General features: G+C 42.7%; 1 protein-coding gene across 1 annotated transcript in view; it reads right to left on the bottom strand.

The window, feature by feature from the left end:
* TIAM1 (TIAM Rac1 associated GEF 1) overlaps window positions 1-7,875 on the bottom strand; it is a 98,912-nt gene extending 91,037 nt beyond the window's left edge. The window contains exon 1 of the mRNA XM_054381845.1: window positions 7,866-7,875. Coding sequence (XP_054237820.1) covers window positions 7,866-7,872 — 7 coding nt within the window. The 5' untranslated portion in view covers window positions 7,873-7,875. The remainder of the gene's footprint in view (window positions 1-7,865) is intronic.
* Window positions 7,876-18,000: the final 10,125 nt, after the last annotated feature.

Consider the following 18,000-nt stretch of genomic DNA (forward strand, 5'->3'; position numbering starts at 1 on the left):
CAGATTATAGCTATGCTATAATGTAAATGGTGTAAATGAAGAGTGTAGAAAAGGACTGAACTGTGAAGCTTGAGGTGAACTGGAACCAGCTTACCACCAAAGCGAAGTGGAAATCTCAGCTCTGTATACATTCACTCAACTTTCAGCATTACTTTCTCAACTTGAAAAATCAACAGCTATTGTTTATCTGCATGTAACAAAATGCCAAAAAACAGATGGATATACACCTTTATCTGACATTTCACTTGTTTGTTTTTTTCACTAGGAACTGTGAATTGAAGCACCAAATAGCAAAGTACCAATTCAACTGTTCAGCAGCAAGCTAATGATAGGTTTGATTTCTGGAACAAAAAACAGTACAACATTAAGCACAGGTACAGAGAGCTCCACACAAGAAAGCCATATTATGAAAAATAAATTAGCATGAATGACTCAAACTGTACAAAAATAACCTTTCCTTCCTACTCACTCTGAAGCAGATAGCTAGATTTAAGTGCTTTGATCTCACAAAGGTAAAACTGAGCTGGTGCATAGGACTGGGTTTCGGTCTCCATCTTCATACCTAGCCTCCTGCATTATCCAGTTGCACACGTGCTGCTTTGCTGCTGTGAAACAGGTTTCCCTTTTAGAAGATGGGAGTGATGATCTGGATTCTACCTTGGAAAACACTGAGGTCTGTGATCTCACTCAACAAATGTCAGGAATATTTTATTAGTAGTATTGGCTCCTTTCTGCTAAAGAGCAAGAAGAACAATAAAAGTAAATGTTAAAGTACATAGCCACTTCAAATTAAATAGGAGATCCCAAATTACACATAACACAATTATACCTAGATAAACAGTCCTTGAATCTTGAACAGAAATTCCAAGAAAAAATTTCCTTGTTTTGAGGTTTTCCTATTAGTCTTGATTGAAAAAAAAAAAAAGCTGCCCTGTCAGTAAAACAATTTAGAGGTTTTCATTCCTTGGGGCAATTTCCTCTCCTTTAACAGGATGCGCCAACAGGTATTGAGGAAGAATTAATGTGATCATGTATTTTCCCTCGCTAAATACTCGTTACTGCTGCTGCACAGAATTAGCCCTATATAAATTACATAGAAAGTGAGGAATCAGTTGTATTAAACACAGGCATAGCACTTCTGCCATAGGCCACCCTCAGTGCAATAGTAGGCCTGAACTTCTGCAGTGATATTTCTGATCACCGTCAGAGGACTGAGCTTCTCTACTCTTCTACCCAGCAAAGTAGGTCTTGTCTGAGGCTAAAGATCTGCTCAATGCAACAGGCACCTCCATTAATATCTGGGCATTTCTGTATCTAAAATAAATATAATTGCATGGGAAGTAAACTATACCAGGAAATACCCTATGTCTACTGAAATTAGTGGCTGACCTCCCATGAACCTTGGTTATCATGCATTGTTTATAACAATAAATGCACTGAAGAGAGGGTTTGACTCTAAAAAAATGGCAGCATTATAAACCCCTAGAGAAGCTTTATTATTCCTTAAAAGCTACAGCCCTTTGATATGGACTGGCCTGAAAAACAAATGTCAGCTAGCTTTTGAATCTAAAACATTTAAAAGTACAAAACTGCATTTTGTCTTCTACACTAATGTTTAAAACCAGACCTCAACACTCCCCATCTTGCAAAAAAAACCCTCTCAGGGTAATGCTTTTAACTGCTAAGTCTGAGAATCTTGCTAACCACACTAGTTCAACAGGATTTCCACTGGCTGCAAAGCCCATCAGAGAACACAGCTATATAACCCCAGTCTCCAGCAATGCAGCCATCACTTCAGTACCTAAGGAGAAACAGTAGTATTAGAAGTCCTCTTGAAACCTTGAATGAATGCAAAGTGGCTCTTTACCTTCAGAAACAGAGCTGCTGAAGGACAGGAGCATCCCCCACACACCACACTCTGAGGAACAATAGCTGATTAAAACGTCGAGCAACACAGCTATGGAAAGCAGCCCCGTGCCACCACCTCGAAGTAGTCTCCATGCACACTGGGCAAAATTTCATCCAGTCAAAAAGTAACAGATCCACAAGTGACTCGGCAAGGAAAGGAGCAGCAGCTCAGGCCACATCCCGTAAGGAAATAAGGACACTCTCACCGAAGGAGGAAAGTCTTTTCTCTGCAGACGGCACAGGAATGTTTACTGAGTGATTTCACACAATGAGAAGTATCTGCTAGATACAGGCAAGAAGTGTCAGACTTCAAAGCAAAGAGCTGTCCCTTTTTAATTCCGTAGATTGGCACTTTCAGTGAGGAGGCATTTGCAAGTCCCCCAGACGGCTATCTATCCTGCCATTAGTTCATACCTGGCTCCTGCTTCCAGGAAGAGTCCTTGCCCTAATCCTACTGATTTCCCTGGCATTACTTTGCAGGGTTGCATGAATGCTGCGTGGTGGGTGCAAGTGGTATGCAGGTAAGCATGGTGCAGCTGATCCAGCTGCAGCAATGCCAGACAGTGCTACCCCCATGGCTTGTCACCATCTCCCAACAGTCAAACGCACTGAGTCAAGCTAAAGGTAACCATTTATGGAATTTCTAAGACAAGAGGCTCCTCCTGGAATGGACCTCCATCCTTCTCATCCTCATTTTTGCTTCCTCTCCTCATTCCTGGCTGAGTGTTTCTACCAGTTACCCTGAACCCAATTCAGGTGCTCATGCAGCTGAGTCCACTAAAACAGCACTCAGAAAAAAAATATTTTATTAATTTATTTTTGCTGAGATAGTGAGTTCAGCCAGCACATGCCAGGGGCAGCACAAGGGTGCCAATCCGGGGACAGAGCGGGACGAGGATGAGGCAGCATGGCTGGAGAGCAATGCAGGAGCCAGGAAGGAGGGGACAGCAAGTGGCACCTCCACTATTTTTTGGCAGCAGTGAGCTGTTAGAGATGTGGAAAGGCAGCCCTGAAACAGGAATTCACACAGAAGCAGATGCTGGCATCCTCAGCTAGAAGGAGAAGGCACTGGGCAGGGGAGGGAAAACCCAGCCTTCCCCTCCCAGGGGCAGCAGCAGACACCCTGGGGCAGAAACATCTTAAAACTGCTGAAGCTATGACTGCCAGATGCTGCCTGTCTACAGCTTAACTGAATTTAGCACACTCAACAAAAAAAAAAATCTGTATCAAATTAAGAAAATGAGTAATGTTAATGGGAGCTGCACGGAAATGCTGGTAGGACAAAGGCTCCCCTTGTTAGCTCGCTCGCCAAATCCAAAGGTGACCATTAAAGACCTATCAAGGTACCACCAGGATACAACATAAATCAAATGTGACACATCTTGAAGCTTTAAACAGGTCTGTCGTGCTCAACCAAGGATTGTGAAGCGTCACAAATCTGGTTTGAATTATTCTCTAAAGCTAGCAGAGAGTAGCACATGCAGACCCATGCACTGCTAGAAGAACGAGTTGGAAATTTTTCAGCAGAAAATGTTGATTCATCAAAGCCCAAACTTTTCAAGGGAATAGACTGCTTTTGATAAAAGGCTCTCCTGCTCCAGGAGGGAGAGATTTGAAAACTGAAGCAGGGAGACAAGCACGTCTCCTGGAAGAGGCACCAGCTCAGTGACTCAGTTGCTTGCTGAAGACGCGGAAGATAGAGATTCAAATCTGTAGACCAAGAACAGCAAACAAGGGGTGGCAACTTGGTCCTCCACAACCTCAAGAGATCCATCAAGTTACTGGCTGTTCTGGGAAAGGGCTATCCTAAAAGATCTGCTTCTTCCCAGTTCAGATCAGGGAAAATGTCGAAACTGTGGTAGTCTTCAAGAGGCCAGGAAAGTCACCTTTTATCCAGCTTGCATGTCAAGAGACAGTATAGGGGTTTGAGTCGTCGGGGTTTTTCAAAGCCAAAACTTAAGACTGGTATCAATGTTAGGAGGGAGAACACAAATGTTGGAAAAAACAGTATTCCCTACATCAGCTACCCTAAACAGGCAGAATGACCTCCAGATGAACCATTGCATTTTTGCTGGATAAGTCTTATACGAAATAGTCACACATGAAGATGATCACATTTTAGATGATCACTGATGACAGCCCCCTCAAAGAATATAATTTTCTCTGAAAACAGTAATTTTTCCCCAATATCAACTATTTCTTAAAATAATTACAATACCAAAATACTAATTTCAATTAAAGTTACTAACTCTCAAACATGCAAAAAGTTGGGCCATTAGATTGCAGAAGAAAATCTGAAATATATTAACTTTCCAACCAAATTTGAAGCACCTCGCAAGACAACAGATTGCAAATTTAAAATTAGATTCTAGTGGGAGGCCCTGGTGACAAATCTGTATTTTTCTCCTGGAGCAGAGCTCCAAGGCTGTGAGAACCTGAACAATGACTAAAACCACAGTGAGCAATGAGCATACAGAAATAAACTTCTGCTAAAATCTGCCAGCCAACAACAAAGATTTTTACCAAACTCACAAGAACTACACAGAAAAATGTACAAGACTAATAACCAAGTGAGAATATACACATTTTATTGTAATTAAAATGTACTTTTTCAGAAGGGCAAGAAAGAGGCTGAAATTCTACACTAAGCCTTTGAGTTTCTCAGAAACTCAAGCAGTATATTCAATTATTTCCAAATCAGAACCTTTTAACCAACCACTTCTTTTTTTTGTAAACCACTCTCACATGTGCTAAAGCAAGGGATGGACTCCAAGAAGGCCCTGCAGGCAATACAAATAGGGGGAGGAGAGAGGGAGGAAGGGATGTCATCAGTTGCTGCTTGATAGCCATTCAATGCCTTTGTATTGCTAAACGGGTGTAACCATAAACCACATGCAGCTTATCCGTTTTCTCCTTTCCTTCTGTGAATCATTACACAACAGGGTAAACTCCTAAAAAGAAATATATACATATACATGGACACACATGTACCTTCCAAGGCCGTACTGGTATCCAGCGCAACCTTCCCCAAGAGAGCTGTGGCATTTAGAGGTATAGAATTGCAAATTATACCAAAATGAACAGTTACGGGGACTGCAGAGGCTGTCAGCACCTGCCACTCAGCGACTCCGTTACTCTCCCGTCAGAGTCTATGACTATATGCCAAAAACCTGGGGAGAAAAAGGGGAGAAAAAAAAAATCAGACAAAGGTTTAGCAGGAATGGCTATACAGGAGGACGTCTTCTGCCAGGTCCTGTTATCATCACTTACCTAGGAAACACTGTGCAATATAGCACGCAAATGCTGTGCTTAAATTTGAATGGTGAAATCTGATGATGGCAGAATAAGTGAAAAACCAGGTCCTGCACCAACAGCCCAAACTACAGAGCATGGAGCATTCCTCTTCCCACCACTTTGTACAATAAAAATCCTCCATAGACATGAACATGCCACTGCAGAGGACAGTCTGCTCTGGCAGTCCTAGAAAACCTCAGTTCCAAAAAACACCTGCACCTGAAGATGAACACCAGGAAAGGCACCTTCCAATAAACCAAGGTTTAACTTCTGGCCACAGGAAAGGACCCAACTACCCAGGAAACAGACCCAAACTTGGAAGACCTCAGAGGAGACTTCTCTGTGCAGGCTGTCTAATTTACAAAATGGTGGTTATCCAAGCAGGTATTTCATTAACGTTTTTCAATCAGTCATGTAGGGCAGAGCATTTACAAGCATTTTTGTGCACAGTGAAAGGATCACAGGTTTAATTGCATTCACTTAGGCACAGATACAGGAGGCCAGTCTGCAAGTCTTTGTACCTAAGTCGTAAGAATAGTCAAGTTACACACAAGCGTGCACTGCTGTGGGTAACAGATCCCAGCCCTTTTTTGGCCCGATACCCCGGCAGGCTTCCTTGCAAGTGCATCAGCTCAAAGTTCAGTCCCATAAGATACCAAAACCCACAAACGCACCAGAGGACTGAGTGTGATGCCTAAACAATCTCTCAAGTCACCCAACTCCCCCTTCTCCCAACCAAACACTGGCAGTGAAACATCAACTCAACGTTGTACGCAGAGTTTTCAGAGTTACAAACCTTTTCAAAAGGCTCAAGGAACAAAGACTTTGAAAGAGATTACTGATGCCCTTCATGTTATTAGAACTGCTTGGTGGGGAAACAGTGATTCTCACTCTTGGCTGGATTCTCAAAAGACATGAGAGTCACCAGCTCCTATCTAAAGGAAAAACATTTTCATTTTCTTTCTTCTCCATGTTCTCGTCTCTGCTCCCCACCTCCTCCTCTTCCCCCAAGCTGTTGGTTGAGATCTGAAAAGCAGTTCATGAATTGCTTGGGAGCTGACAGAAATTAATAAAATGAAGCTCATTTATATTGAAATGGACTCATTACCATGCCAGCTGCCAATAATTTGCAAGACAGGAATCCCACTGACAAACAAGGTCCTATAGGCAAGAGTCTTTCCACCTGCATCCACCACACAAGAAGGAACTCTACAATGTGCATTCCTCACCTCCCAAGAAAAAGGAATTGTGACTATCTTATTTCAGATCCGCCAGCTGCTGCCACAGAAAACTTGTCCAAAAGAAGAAATAAACCAGACATGGCTGAGTATTTTATCAAACTTTCCACCCTGAAGAGGCTTTTGAAGAGTCTGGAACTTGGAAAAACCTGAGCTGAAGCAAACTCGGTACACTTCTTTGAGAAACCAACTACAACGCCACCTGTTGTACACACTGCATGTGATCCTCTGACAAAAATCACTCTTTCTCTTGTGGACATTTGTTAAAAAGGCAGGAAGATCCAAATGAATGTTTGCAGATGGATATTGGATTATCCAAATGCTCACCACACTCCAGTACATCAGAGGAGCTAGCAATATCCTATGCTATGAACAGATGAGTACTTTGTACACACAGATCCTTCAGAAGAGAAGGATTTATCATTACCAGCAGATTCTTTCCTGAAAAGGTCTGTTCCTATTAACTTTTACAACTTGGAGAGTCTTACCCAAAAGAAGCCAAGGCATACTTTTTTAAGAAAAACATCATTTTTTCATACTTCTCTATCTCCCATTAATATATGCTGAAACAGTCCTTGCTCCCACATTTCCCAGTTCACCCTGACAGCCTGAGTCTGCACAGGGCTGAAGGAGCTTGGATAAGGACTCCCCTCTGACAAGGTTTTCACAAAAGAGGGTGCCTGTGCGCCTCCATCAGGAAGAAAGGCAGAAGAAAACAGGAGCATGGCCCCGTGGTTTGCTTCCAAGCACAGAGCCCTTCCCTGAACAGGACATATTTGCTCCAATGGACACATGCTATGACTGAGGGAGAAGGTGACCATGTGTGTTCAGACCACTGGTAACTCACCAGCGACTGTTCTAAGGGAGATGGACAGTTGTAAACATTCACATATGCAACAGTTCATCTTGTTAAAAAATAAATGTCAGGTAAAAATTTTCTCACTTCCATTCTCAACAAAATATTCAGTGTTAGAGATGACTCCTGCAAACACGGGCACACACACACACATGTGTACATCTGTCCATATACACAGCCATATATCCATACACGTATGCCAATGTCTACATACATCAATCCAACTCCTCTTGTTCTTTGAAGGTTTGGAAGTAGCACAGCTGTATTTATTTCATAGCCACAAAACAGTGCCTTGAAAAATCAGGCCAAGGAGTTCCCACAGGGCTCATCACGCAGCAACTCAAGTCAATCCAAACTGAGGAAGCTTGCAGCAAACCACCACGAATGGATTAAATGAATGCATAGTAGGGAAGCAGAATGTATTAAAGGGGCACCTTTTTATTCATCACATCTGCTACCTGCGATTCTCAGTATAGCAAAGAGAGGTTTCACATGGTGGGAGCAGTTTGCAATACCAAGAGATTAGGGGGGAAAACAGCACACATGTTTTCTTTTTTTCTTGTGGACACCTGACATTAACATTAATGCATGAAAAAGATGGAAGCCTCCTTTCCAAAGCAGAACACTTCCTTTAATATGCAAGTACATCACTTTGTCCAGTGGACACGACAAGTTGGCTAGAGGAAATACAGCTCACTTTCAATTCTATTTTTATTTTTGGATTTTATGATGCATTGTGTTTCTCAGATTCCAAATCCAGCTGCAGATGTGAGATCAGTTGGTGATTAAACAAATGTTCATACAGCTTTGAGCAGTCCTTGGTAATTCAATCATAAACCATCAGGATGTATATTTCATACAGTAGTCATTTCACACAGAAACTATTTAATATTTAACAGTGGCTCTGGGCTGTATTCCCCATCCATGATCCCAGTTCCACACCACTGTAACTCTAGTGTTCAATCTTATATCCTGAAATGGAGAATCAGGCCCTTTGTTTGTAACTGGAGGCCACATTTTGTTAGCCTTTGTTACCTCTAGTTAATATGAATTGCTGCCAAAATCAATCTATCAAATTACTTACCCTGAGAAGAAGGTAAATGTTCTTACGTAAATGTCAGGGTCCTGGTGCCCTGACAACTCTGGCTTTCCCCATTCCACATCCCTGGGCTGCCCTCACGAAAATGCTACACAGCAACCCACAGGATAGAGATGGAGAGGGAGAGGGAGGAAGAGAAGGAGGAAGGGTGTTCTATGCCCAGATCTTTGTTTGAGAGGGCTTTTCATGACAGGGATGATGGCACACATGAGTTCAGAAGTGCTCCAAGCATCCCTGTTCTCAGTGCAGTCACTGAAACTATGAATGACACCAAGGTCTGAGACTAACTCAGAAGCTGGTTGACTTTTAAACCAGTGAGAACATATTACAAACATGCTGCTTCTTGTGTTTTCTTCCTATAACATATAAAATGTCACAGAAACCTTTCATTTGTGAAAAAAATGTATTTTAAAGCAATTATGCTTTACCTGCCAAAGTGAACAGCTGCTCCTGAAACTGGAGTCTAACGATGATGACCAACAGACAAGGCTGCCTGCACATCTGCAAGAATTGGCCAGCCAAGCTACAATTGCAAAATCCCTCTGCAACCATCTCACTAACACACCATCTTGGTGTCTGTCACAGTGAGGAGAACAATGCCAGGTGATCATTCTGGATGAAGAGGAGGCAAAAGAAAGAATAAACCTCCTTTGTGGAGAAATCATAAAGAGAAGATGTAGGAAGCCTATTTCCTCTATCTGTAGCACCACACCTCTGAGAATTTTTAAGGGGGTTCAAGAAGAGGCAGAAAGAGAGGGAGAGAGGAAGATGCATTGGAAGACCTAAAACCTCCATGTAGCTGACAGTCATCCCCAAATTACAGCTAAAGAAAAGAAAACCAGCAACATAGCACTGACAAAGCACTGTGGGGCCTTGGTAATAAATTAATGGAAGAGCAGAGCAGGTAGCCTGAGGGAAAGCCCCCTATTCAGGGTTTCTATATTTATACAAGGGGATGTGAACCACTGACAAAGTTGCAAATTTGTTTGGGTTTTAATAATTTTTACAAATACCTGAATATATTTCAAGTCTTTCTCCTTCCCTTCCCTCTTATTTTTAATGGTGGGAAAATCCCCCTTTCTTCCCTAAGGGAAATCTGCACGGTTTTTACACGTTTACAGAAAAGGGCAAAGCAGGGAAAGGATTCTAATTTCAGATCATCAGACATAAGCAAATCTATGGGAAGCCACGAGGGCAACTCCCTGGAGCCTGTGGGGCAGACGAAGAGCAGCTTCCACACTGCATCCTGGGAAGTGGAAGGGTTTTATATCCCACTCTGTGGAGCTGCAGCCAGCACTGAGGCACAAAGGAGTTGCAGGGAGAAGGAGCCCACTTGGCCTCCATGGAGGACAGAAGGCAGAAAGGTAGCTGTGAGGACTGTGTATGCATTTATGTGTCACTTTGAAAAAGAAAAAGAATGGCTGAAATGCAGATGAAATAAAAATAAGGTGTGGTTTGTTTATTTACCTTTACATTAGGCATTGTTATTAAACTTTGCTAGAAAACAACTTTCTGCTTGTGCCAAATGAGCAGAGAACTGCTGGTACACAATGAGGATGGAATAAGCCAAATGCATTAAAAAAACTCTTTATAAAGAAGTGATAAAAGAAGTTCAGACCAGGAGACAGAACCCTGAAAGGATCCGTCAGAGTTGAGGATGGGCAGCTGTAGGATGGAGGAGGGAGAAACAAAGCATGACATGGCAGACTGTGCATTCACAGAAGAAACACTCAGTGCCACAATCCCCAGCAATATAAACTCAAACCTTTGTCTTGCGTGACCAGGGAGTCACTGACACAGGATGTGAAGGGTAAAAATGTTGCAAAAAACAATTAAGGCAAATAATTGAGGGAGGGGGACTTGGAGAGGAAGCATTTAAGTTTATACCCTCATTTAAGCCCAGAGGTAAGTAATCTGATTTTCAAGCAATGCCAAAGACCTCACACAGATCATTAAGATGGTGCCTAAGATATGAAGTATCTAATTTTAGATACCCTGACTTAAGTACTGGGGAAAGATTCCAGAGGTCTGTAGAAAAAAAGGCAGCAAATTAAACTTGGGTGAATGCACAATCGGAGTAGCTTTCAGATGTTGGTAACACTTTCTCCGACAAAGAATGAGGTACCTCACTGAGGTACCAAAGCATTACAAGGCATGCTCTGTAAGTAGTAGAAAGGATGTAAAAGTAACAACAACTTCCGCAATGAGGCCACAAGCGAAGCATAATAAAGGAAAGCATTGAAGCAGAGGATATCCTTTTAAGTTTATAGCAAGCCTTGATGACGTTTTGGTACCAGTAACTCTCTCCATGAGCTCCTACTTTTAAATCAGGACCAGCAAGATTCAGCCTGCACTGAAATCGTTTGCCAGGGACAGTGTGCCAGAGCTAGGACAGAGAGGCCAGCAGCTACAGCAGGGCTCAATTCCTGCCTGGCAGTCTGCCTCCTGCAGACTGAGCAAGCAGGGGAGACTCCCCATAGGTTCTTTTCTTCTCTGTGAAGCATGAATACAGCACTCTCATCAACTGCAAAAAGATCCAAGATGGCCACATTCCCAATTCAAAAGGACACTGAGTGACTCCAAGAAGGAAAGCCACATTCAACCAGCAGAAAGCACATGTTAAACATCCCACACTTCTTGAAAATAAGAAAGTCTGTTGCCTGATGTGTTGGCAGCTCCACTGTCAAGTTGCTCTGGCAAGAATGGGTGAGGTAGAGATGCCTGGGACATCAGCTCATCCAGGCCAAAAGACAGGACTATCAGGTTCAATGTCTACTGGGGGCTCCCACCAGAGCTGCCAGAGAGGATGGGAGAAAGCAAAAAGGAGCCTCAGGTGAAGAGGCAGCCCTGTTTCACAAAGTTCAACACTGGGAATTATCACTACTGTTTCATGAGAGTCCAGAAGGAGAGGCAAGTGAGCATATGACCAATGGCTGCTACTTTCACCCAGTGTGATATCAACTGCAACAAAGCAGGTTTCTCAGCCTAGCATTATCATAGCCCTCGCTACTTCTCTAGCACACAGAAAGAAAGGAAAGATTCATGCAAAACTCACCTGGTCTGTACCAGCTTGGCACTGTCAAAGTTAAATTAAGCATTCAGATTTCATCTTGCACGTCCTGACAGAACCTGATCACTCAAACATGGTCACAGAGATGTATCCACACCGCAGTTAAGTTTATCTGGGTTTACCGGTTTTAGTCACAGCTCGTACATCACACCTCCTGACATAGCTCTGCTGATAGCTATTCCCCGAGGGAGGAACACACAACACCAAAGGCTGCATGTTGGGTGTTGTTTCTTTAATTAAAAGGGGGCAAAACCCATGAGGGATGGTAAACCCAGGGGAAGACACCTTCAGGGTTCAGTGGGTGCGCCAGCAGGGAGCACTGAGCCCTGCCATGGAGCAGGGAAATGGACCAATCAGTAAATGATTTTCAGAGAAAAAAGTCAAAACTACAAAAGTCAGGCTAAGGTAAACTCTGTGACAGAAAGCTGAAACTCATCAGCTCTGAGCATGGCCTCAAAATAAAAGGAATGCTTTGCCTTCATTTTCAGTAAGGGCACAGGGGAGAGAGGCATGTGAATCACCACATCTGAGGCACTGGAGACGCAAAATTCAAAGAGTTTAAAATGTGCCAGTCAGCAGGACTTTGGAATCTGCATCCCAAAACTATGAGAGAAGCAGTGCAAGCAATCACAGAAATGTGGACAAGAATTTTGATATTAAAACTGGTGGATCAGGATCCTGCCTGGGACTGGAGAACAGTGATCCCAGCAATGACAGACCCATCTGTCTGGCTTCAATGGCACGCAAGGTTGGAGAGCACATCTGAGAGATGAAACAGGGAACAGCATGGAAGGTAATGAGAAATTGAATAAAATGCAATATGGATCGTGGCACTCATCACTTTCTCCAACAAGATGACCCATTTTGCAGGGGAAGAATGGGCAGCCAACATCTTTCCAGGAAAGTACCAGTGAAGCTGAAGATTATGAAAACTGGCATGGTAATTATGACATGCATAAAAATTTTTGCAAAGAGGTTGTGCTGAAAGGAAAAATTACCTGGCTCAAGGGACCAGGTTTTTTAATATTTTCAATGAAGACATGCAAAGAAAAAAAATATATCAGTTACTTGTGCTGATGACAAAAAGCTAGAAGAAATCACAATACAGAGGAGTCTTTCTGTCTTGTATTGATCCCAGAGGAACATAAGTTCCTGATGTAGGAAAAAAAAGACAAAAAAGCAAATGCAATCAAAAGATTCACCAAGCATGGTTTGTCCAGCAGAAACAGGAGTGAATACTGCCACAGAGGACATTGACCTCATCTGGAATAACATGTACAATCTTTGTCATCCATGGCAAAGGTTAATGCAGGCCAGGCTACCTTCAAGAAAAAGGAAGATACAATGAAGCACAGCGCTTCACTCTCAGAGCACTCTCAAAGACGAGACTGTCTCATATGGCAAAACAAGAGGCTGCAAAAGGACATGATTTATGTTTGCAGGCAGAAAAGTGTAGGTTAAAAAAAAATCATAAATTCAAATAGTTATAGTGATTTCATCCTGACAAAAGAAGCAAGGCAAGATTAAAATAGATTGCGCCTTCCTCCCTCTCCCCTTCACAAATGACCTCTAGAAAAGCAGCGACCCCTGGTACTCAGCTTGAGCAGTGATCAACCTAAAAAGCAGCCATCCCCCAGCACGTGCATGGGATCTCACGGCCAGGAGGCACACAGCAGGCAGGTCCCCACCATCCCAGTATGACTGGTGCTGGCCCTGGGACCTGCAGGTGCAAGCCAGGGTGGTATCTCTCTCAGACACATTGCAATGGACAAGGGTTGAAGACTATACAGGTTTTGCAAAATAATTTCTCTTAGAGAGATTAAACCTTGCCTCTAGAGTAACAAACCTCTAGTGAAATGGGAAACAAGCACACGGCAAAGGAGGCAGCTAGGCAGCTTTGTGCACCAAGCAACCTCGGTGGATCCAGATGGCTTGCTCTGGATTTCCTGAACTGACCATGGTGGGATCCACGGGCAACAGCTGCAAGGGAGAGAGTTCATCCTTTCAGTGATATGAAACTCGAGCTAGTACTGTGCAATATGAAAAAAGTAATGTATTGACGCTGCTGAACTAGTCCTCCATAGTTTGTCAGGCACAACGGCTCAGGTTGTCCTCTGGCTTTGCAAACTATGGTGAATAAAGGTAAAATGTTGCTCTTGGCACGCTAAGATACCTGTAACTAGTGAAAAAGCAGAATTGCCAAATGGTTAGCTATGGGTCTTGAACCTTTGAGCTCCTAACATACCAAAGAGTACACTGCCAAGAAGAGCTTCAGTTTTCTTCTTCTTTTGAAAACGAATCAAAAGGTATCACCAGAGAAGGAGTAAGGAGAGGTGTTTCCAGCACCGGTTTCTCACTTTCTCTTACTGCCTCAATATTTAAATATCATATGAAAAGCATAAGCAACTAATTACAAGACAAACTGAGGACAACTGTTCCAGGAACATCTAATAATGTAGTAAATCAAGAAAGCCTTCCGTGAAGGTGTCTCCCACAGGAAAGACAGAAAATGGAGATTTTAGGCTCATCAGATAGAGGACTTTCAGGTGGACCTCCCTAGTTTTGGAGGAGTGACATCCTCTCAAGTATAGGATAGAAAGCAGCATGCAAGAGCATGCACATGTGCAGGAGTGAGGGTGGAGAAGCCACTCTTTCTGTTTTATTAGTCTGTCTGGAAAATTAAGTTTTCACTTTAAAATACTGAGTGAGTTCAAGTCAGATCGACAGTTGTAGTGATCACTTGGAACCTTGTGCATTTGCCTAATCCCACCCGGGGGCTCCGATGACACAGTATCACTGGTCTGCAGCCCTCCAGAGCTTATAATCGGCTCCAGAGTTTCTTAGCTGTCCCAAACTCTCACACCACATTTCAGTGAATAAACCATTCACCAGAAAAGAAAAATTGATTGCCTAGCCTGAAGTGAAACATTACTGGAAGGTGACCCAGCAGATCTATTTATTAGAGCGAGTGGCACAGATGCTGATTGACTGGAGCACAACCAGAGCATTGGTGAAAAACTGCTTACTGTCAGCTCTGGTTCAATGCCTTTTTTATAAAAGAAGGTCACTAAGAAAATGTTCTGCCTTAATATTTATAAAAAGAATATCTTTCTTACCTGTAGCAGTTGCTGCAGGGTATAGTCACATAAATGAAACATTATCTGGTGCTAAAGTATTAAGTGGGATTTTTTTAGGAATGCAAAATTCTCATGACACAATAGCTGCACCTCTTAAATAATGTCAGGCTAGTGAAATATCAGCCACACCATCAAACGAAGACACAGTAAATCCACACAGCACTTGATATTTTCAGCAGTAGTAAGTGTCATTCCAACATTTCAATGCTACAAGTTGGTATGTGGCCCAAAATAGCCCTAAAAGAAAACAACCAGTTTCCTCTTTAAATTTAAAGAGTGGTAGATGATTTTAGTAGCTGAGAAAGCTACTGGTATTTTCTGTGGCATCATTCCCGGCCCAAATGAAAATAAAAGTTGCAATAAATGTACACACAGTGTATTTGCAGACACACTGACCACATTCACCCATGCCCATGTTACAAGTGAATTATTCAGCCCACCTGAGCTCATAACCATTCCTGAATTCATGTGACTGGCATCTGTCCAACAAATGGAGTGATCTCCAAGCTTCAGGAAAGATCATACTTTCCCAACAATTTCCCAGTACTGTTTTTTGTCTGTATGTGCACAGCCCTCACTGTGTTACCAGCTGAACTAATTTTTACTCAAATAGGTGTCAAAAATACTATCAGGGAGCCTTAATTTCAGGCCTCTTGGAAAGCCACAGTTCTTCGCTCCTGTGCCAAAGCTACCAGGAGAAGTGACTCTACTGGTGCTCTACTCCACCAGCAGCCACAACCTCAACATATCTACAAACTGATCCTACAGACCTAGAGCAGAATGAGTAACCTACTTTTGGCAGGAAGTGTATATATCTCAAAGACAAAGAAGAGACTATTGCCATTTTAAAGAAGAATTTTAAAGGGAAGCCCTTTAAAGAGGGGCCAAAAGAGAAACACAAAGCACACCTTTACAAACGAGCTAAACAAAGACTCCTTGGTTTTGTTGTGCTGCACCGGTCTTTGCCCTGCTTTTTAGAAGGCAATATTCTTTGTGCAACTTCAGAGGTCTTTACCGTTCAAGTTTCCAGATTGGTAGTACTGACTTCACCCTATTGATGCTCTGGTGATCTCTGGATGTTTTGCCATCAGAGACAGTCTTGCCACCTTAAAAGATCACCTTATCACTCAGCACTGATGGACTGCATGTCCATTCAAGTCATTCAAAAGAGAAATATAAATATTTCAATTGCAATTCTCCCTTCCACTTGTTTACTTGGGTTTTTTCCCACCATTTTTCAGGGATGGTATAGATGAGAGCTGTCTCATCTACATAAAAAGAAGAGGAGGGAGAGAAAAAATCCATAGTTTGCACTTCATCATTTACAGTTTTCAACCAACTCCTATAAAATCTTGTTCAAAAAATTATCCTCCATAGGTTAAAGGACCTCTGTGAAGTGCAAGAATCTAAGAACAGTCTTAAAAATGAGGCCAGACCTACATTAAAATTATTTGCCAGCACAGCTATGTCAGTTACAAATTTGATGGAGCATGATCTCTAACTATACGTGCAGAGGCCACTGAAATACAGTTTTAGGGCTAAACCTGTAACAGCACATGGGTTGTTTTTTTTGTCACAAAGACAAGCTTAGAATAAGTTCTTCCAGCAGAAGTGCTGGTCTGATGGCACAAGAGCCAGGCACCGGAAGAAGGCTTTGTACTGCTGCAAGGAGGCTGTATTGGTGTAGGAAGATAGCAAACCTTTGAACAGCTTTTGAGAAGGGTATGCTTTGTCTTTGAATTGGAAAGAATGTAAACACCTTGTAACTGAAGAGAAAGACTAAGCAGAAGATGACTGGATATGTTGAGAAGCTTGTTTGTCAGTATTAACCTATTGTATGCTTTGCTTGGACCCATGTCAGTGAAAGGATAGCCACAACTGGGATGTGGCAGCCCTGTATTAGAAAAGTATATAAATTGACTATGTAACAGAGTAGTAGGCTTTGGCTTATGCTTAAGCTCTTGCTTTTGCTTTTGCTTGTGCTTAGTGCTTGGCTTGGTTGCTTAGGCAATAAATGCTTTTGCCTTTCACAACAAGAGTTTTCTCATCTTGTCTTCACCTGGAAACACCGTAACACGCAGCCTATGAGAAGAACAGCTACAATTATAAAAGGTGACCCCGATGTGATTCGAACACGAAACCTTCTCGACCTGAAAGGAAGGTTAAAACTCTGGATGAAATTTAAAAGCACCTCTGGGAAAAAGAAGAAGAAAGAAGAAACATATCGGTGCACCACACCAGTGATGTGCTCTGAACACATACTGCACCACGCTCCTGCACCTGCCCTCAGCAAGGCAATGCCTTTCTTCATTCCTCCACCAGCCATGTTTCTTTCAACTTGCTAGTGGGGAAAGTAATTCCTTTCTTTCCTGATCCCTGCTGTGCAAAATTTGGGCTGCTCAAAGCAGCCTCCAGTCGCTGCAACACACAGCAACAGAAACGTTCCTCTTTTTGCAATACTGCAGCTGATTGTTTCTCGTCTGTGAGGCTGCCAGCTTCTGGCTGTGCCAAGGGTGGGCTGAAACCTCAGGTCTGTCAAGGGAAGAAAAAGTGTCTCCCTCCACAGTGTTGACACCATCCATTTCTTCAAAAGGATACTATTGAACTTATGCGTATCAGTCGCACTCAGAACAAGCCACCACATGAACAATCCAGCAAGCCTCCTACCTGCAGGATAACAGCTGTCTTGAACACCCTGCCCAAAAACCTTAGTGAAATCAGTGGAAAAGTAATGCAATGGCCTTTGGTTCAGGCCCCAAAAGAAGTAATGAGGGTTGAAGAGTCACACATAAAACCAAAAAGCTCAGCCTGGCTCCTGCTGTTTACAAATTGCAGTAGGAAGTTCTTCCTTGCCTTGTGCACATAACTTTCACACCAAAATAGAGCAGACAAAAGGGAGCAAGGAGCAGAAGGAAAAAAAACCTCTGAAAGAAGATTATTATTTCTCCAACTTTTCTAAAAATCATTTCCTCAGCAGCATTTTTAACACCCTTTTTTTGTCCCACAGTCACCTTACCATCTGGGTTGCACCTGAGCCTCAAAAGCTGGCTCCACACTACACTGAAGACTCCTTCTCTTCCTTCCCTTCTCCTTGCTCTGGCCCAGGACAGCCCCAATGAGAAGAAAGAAGCAAATGCAGTGAGAGGCAGTGCTGCTGCTCTCACAGATGCCAGCTCCTAGCATCACCCCAGTAGCATTCTCAGGCTAGCACATCTTACTTTTCCATTTAAAACACAAAACAAAACAAGGTGTTCTTTAAAAGAAGCTCACAGTATTTGGAAAACATCCCTGTTAACATCTTACATATTCATTTTTTTAATACCTGAAGTTTCCACAGCAGCTACATTCAGGCAGGATACCCAAAAAGCAACCAAACACTCTTACTCCGCTGCCAAAAA

Source organism: Indicator indicator, chromosome 1 (genome assembly GCF_027791375.1).
Source record: "Indicator indicator isolate 239-I01 chromosome 1, UM_Iind_1.1, whole genome shotgun sequence".
In the NCBI taxonomy this organism is placed as follows: Eukaryota; Metazoa; Chordata; class Aves; order Piciformes; family Indicatoridae; genus Indicator; species Indicator indicator.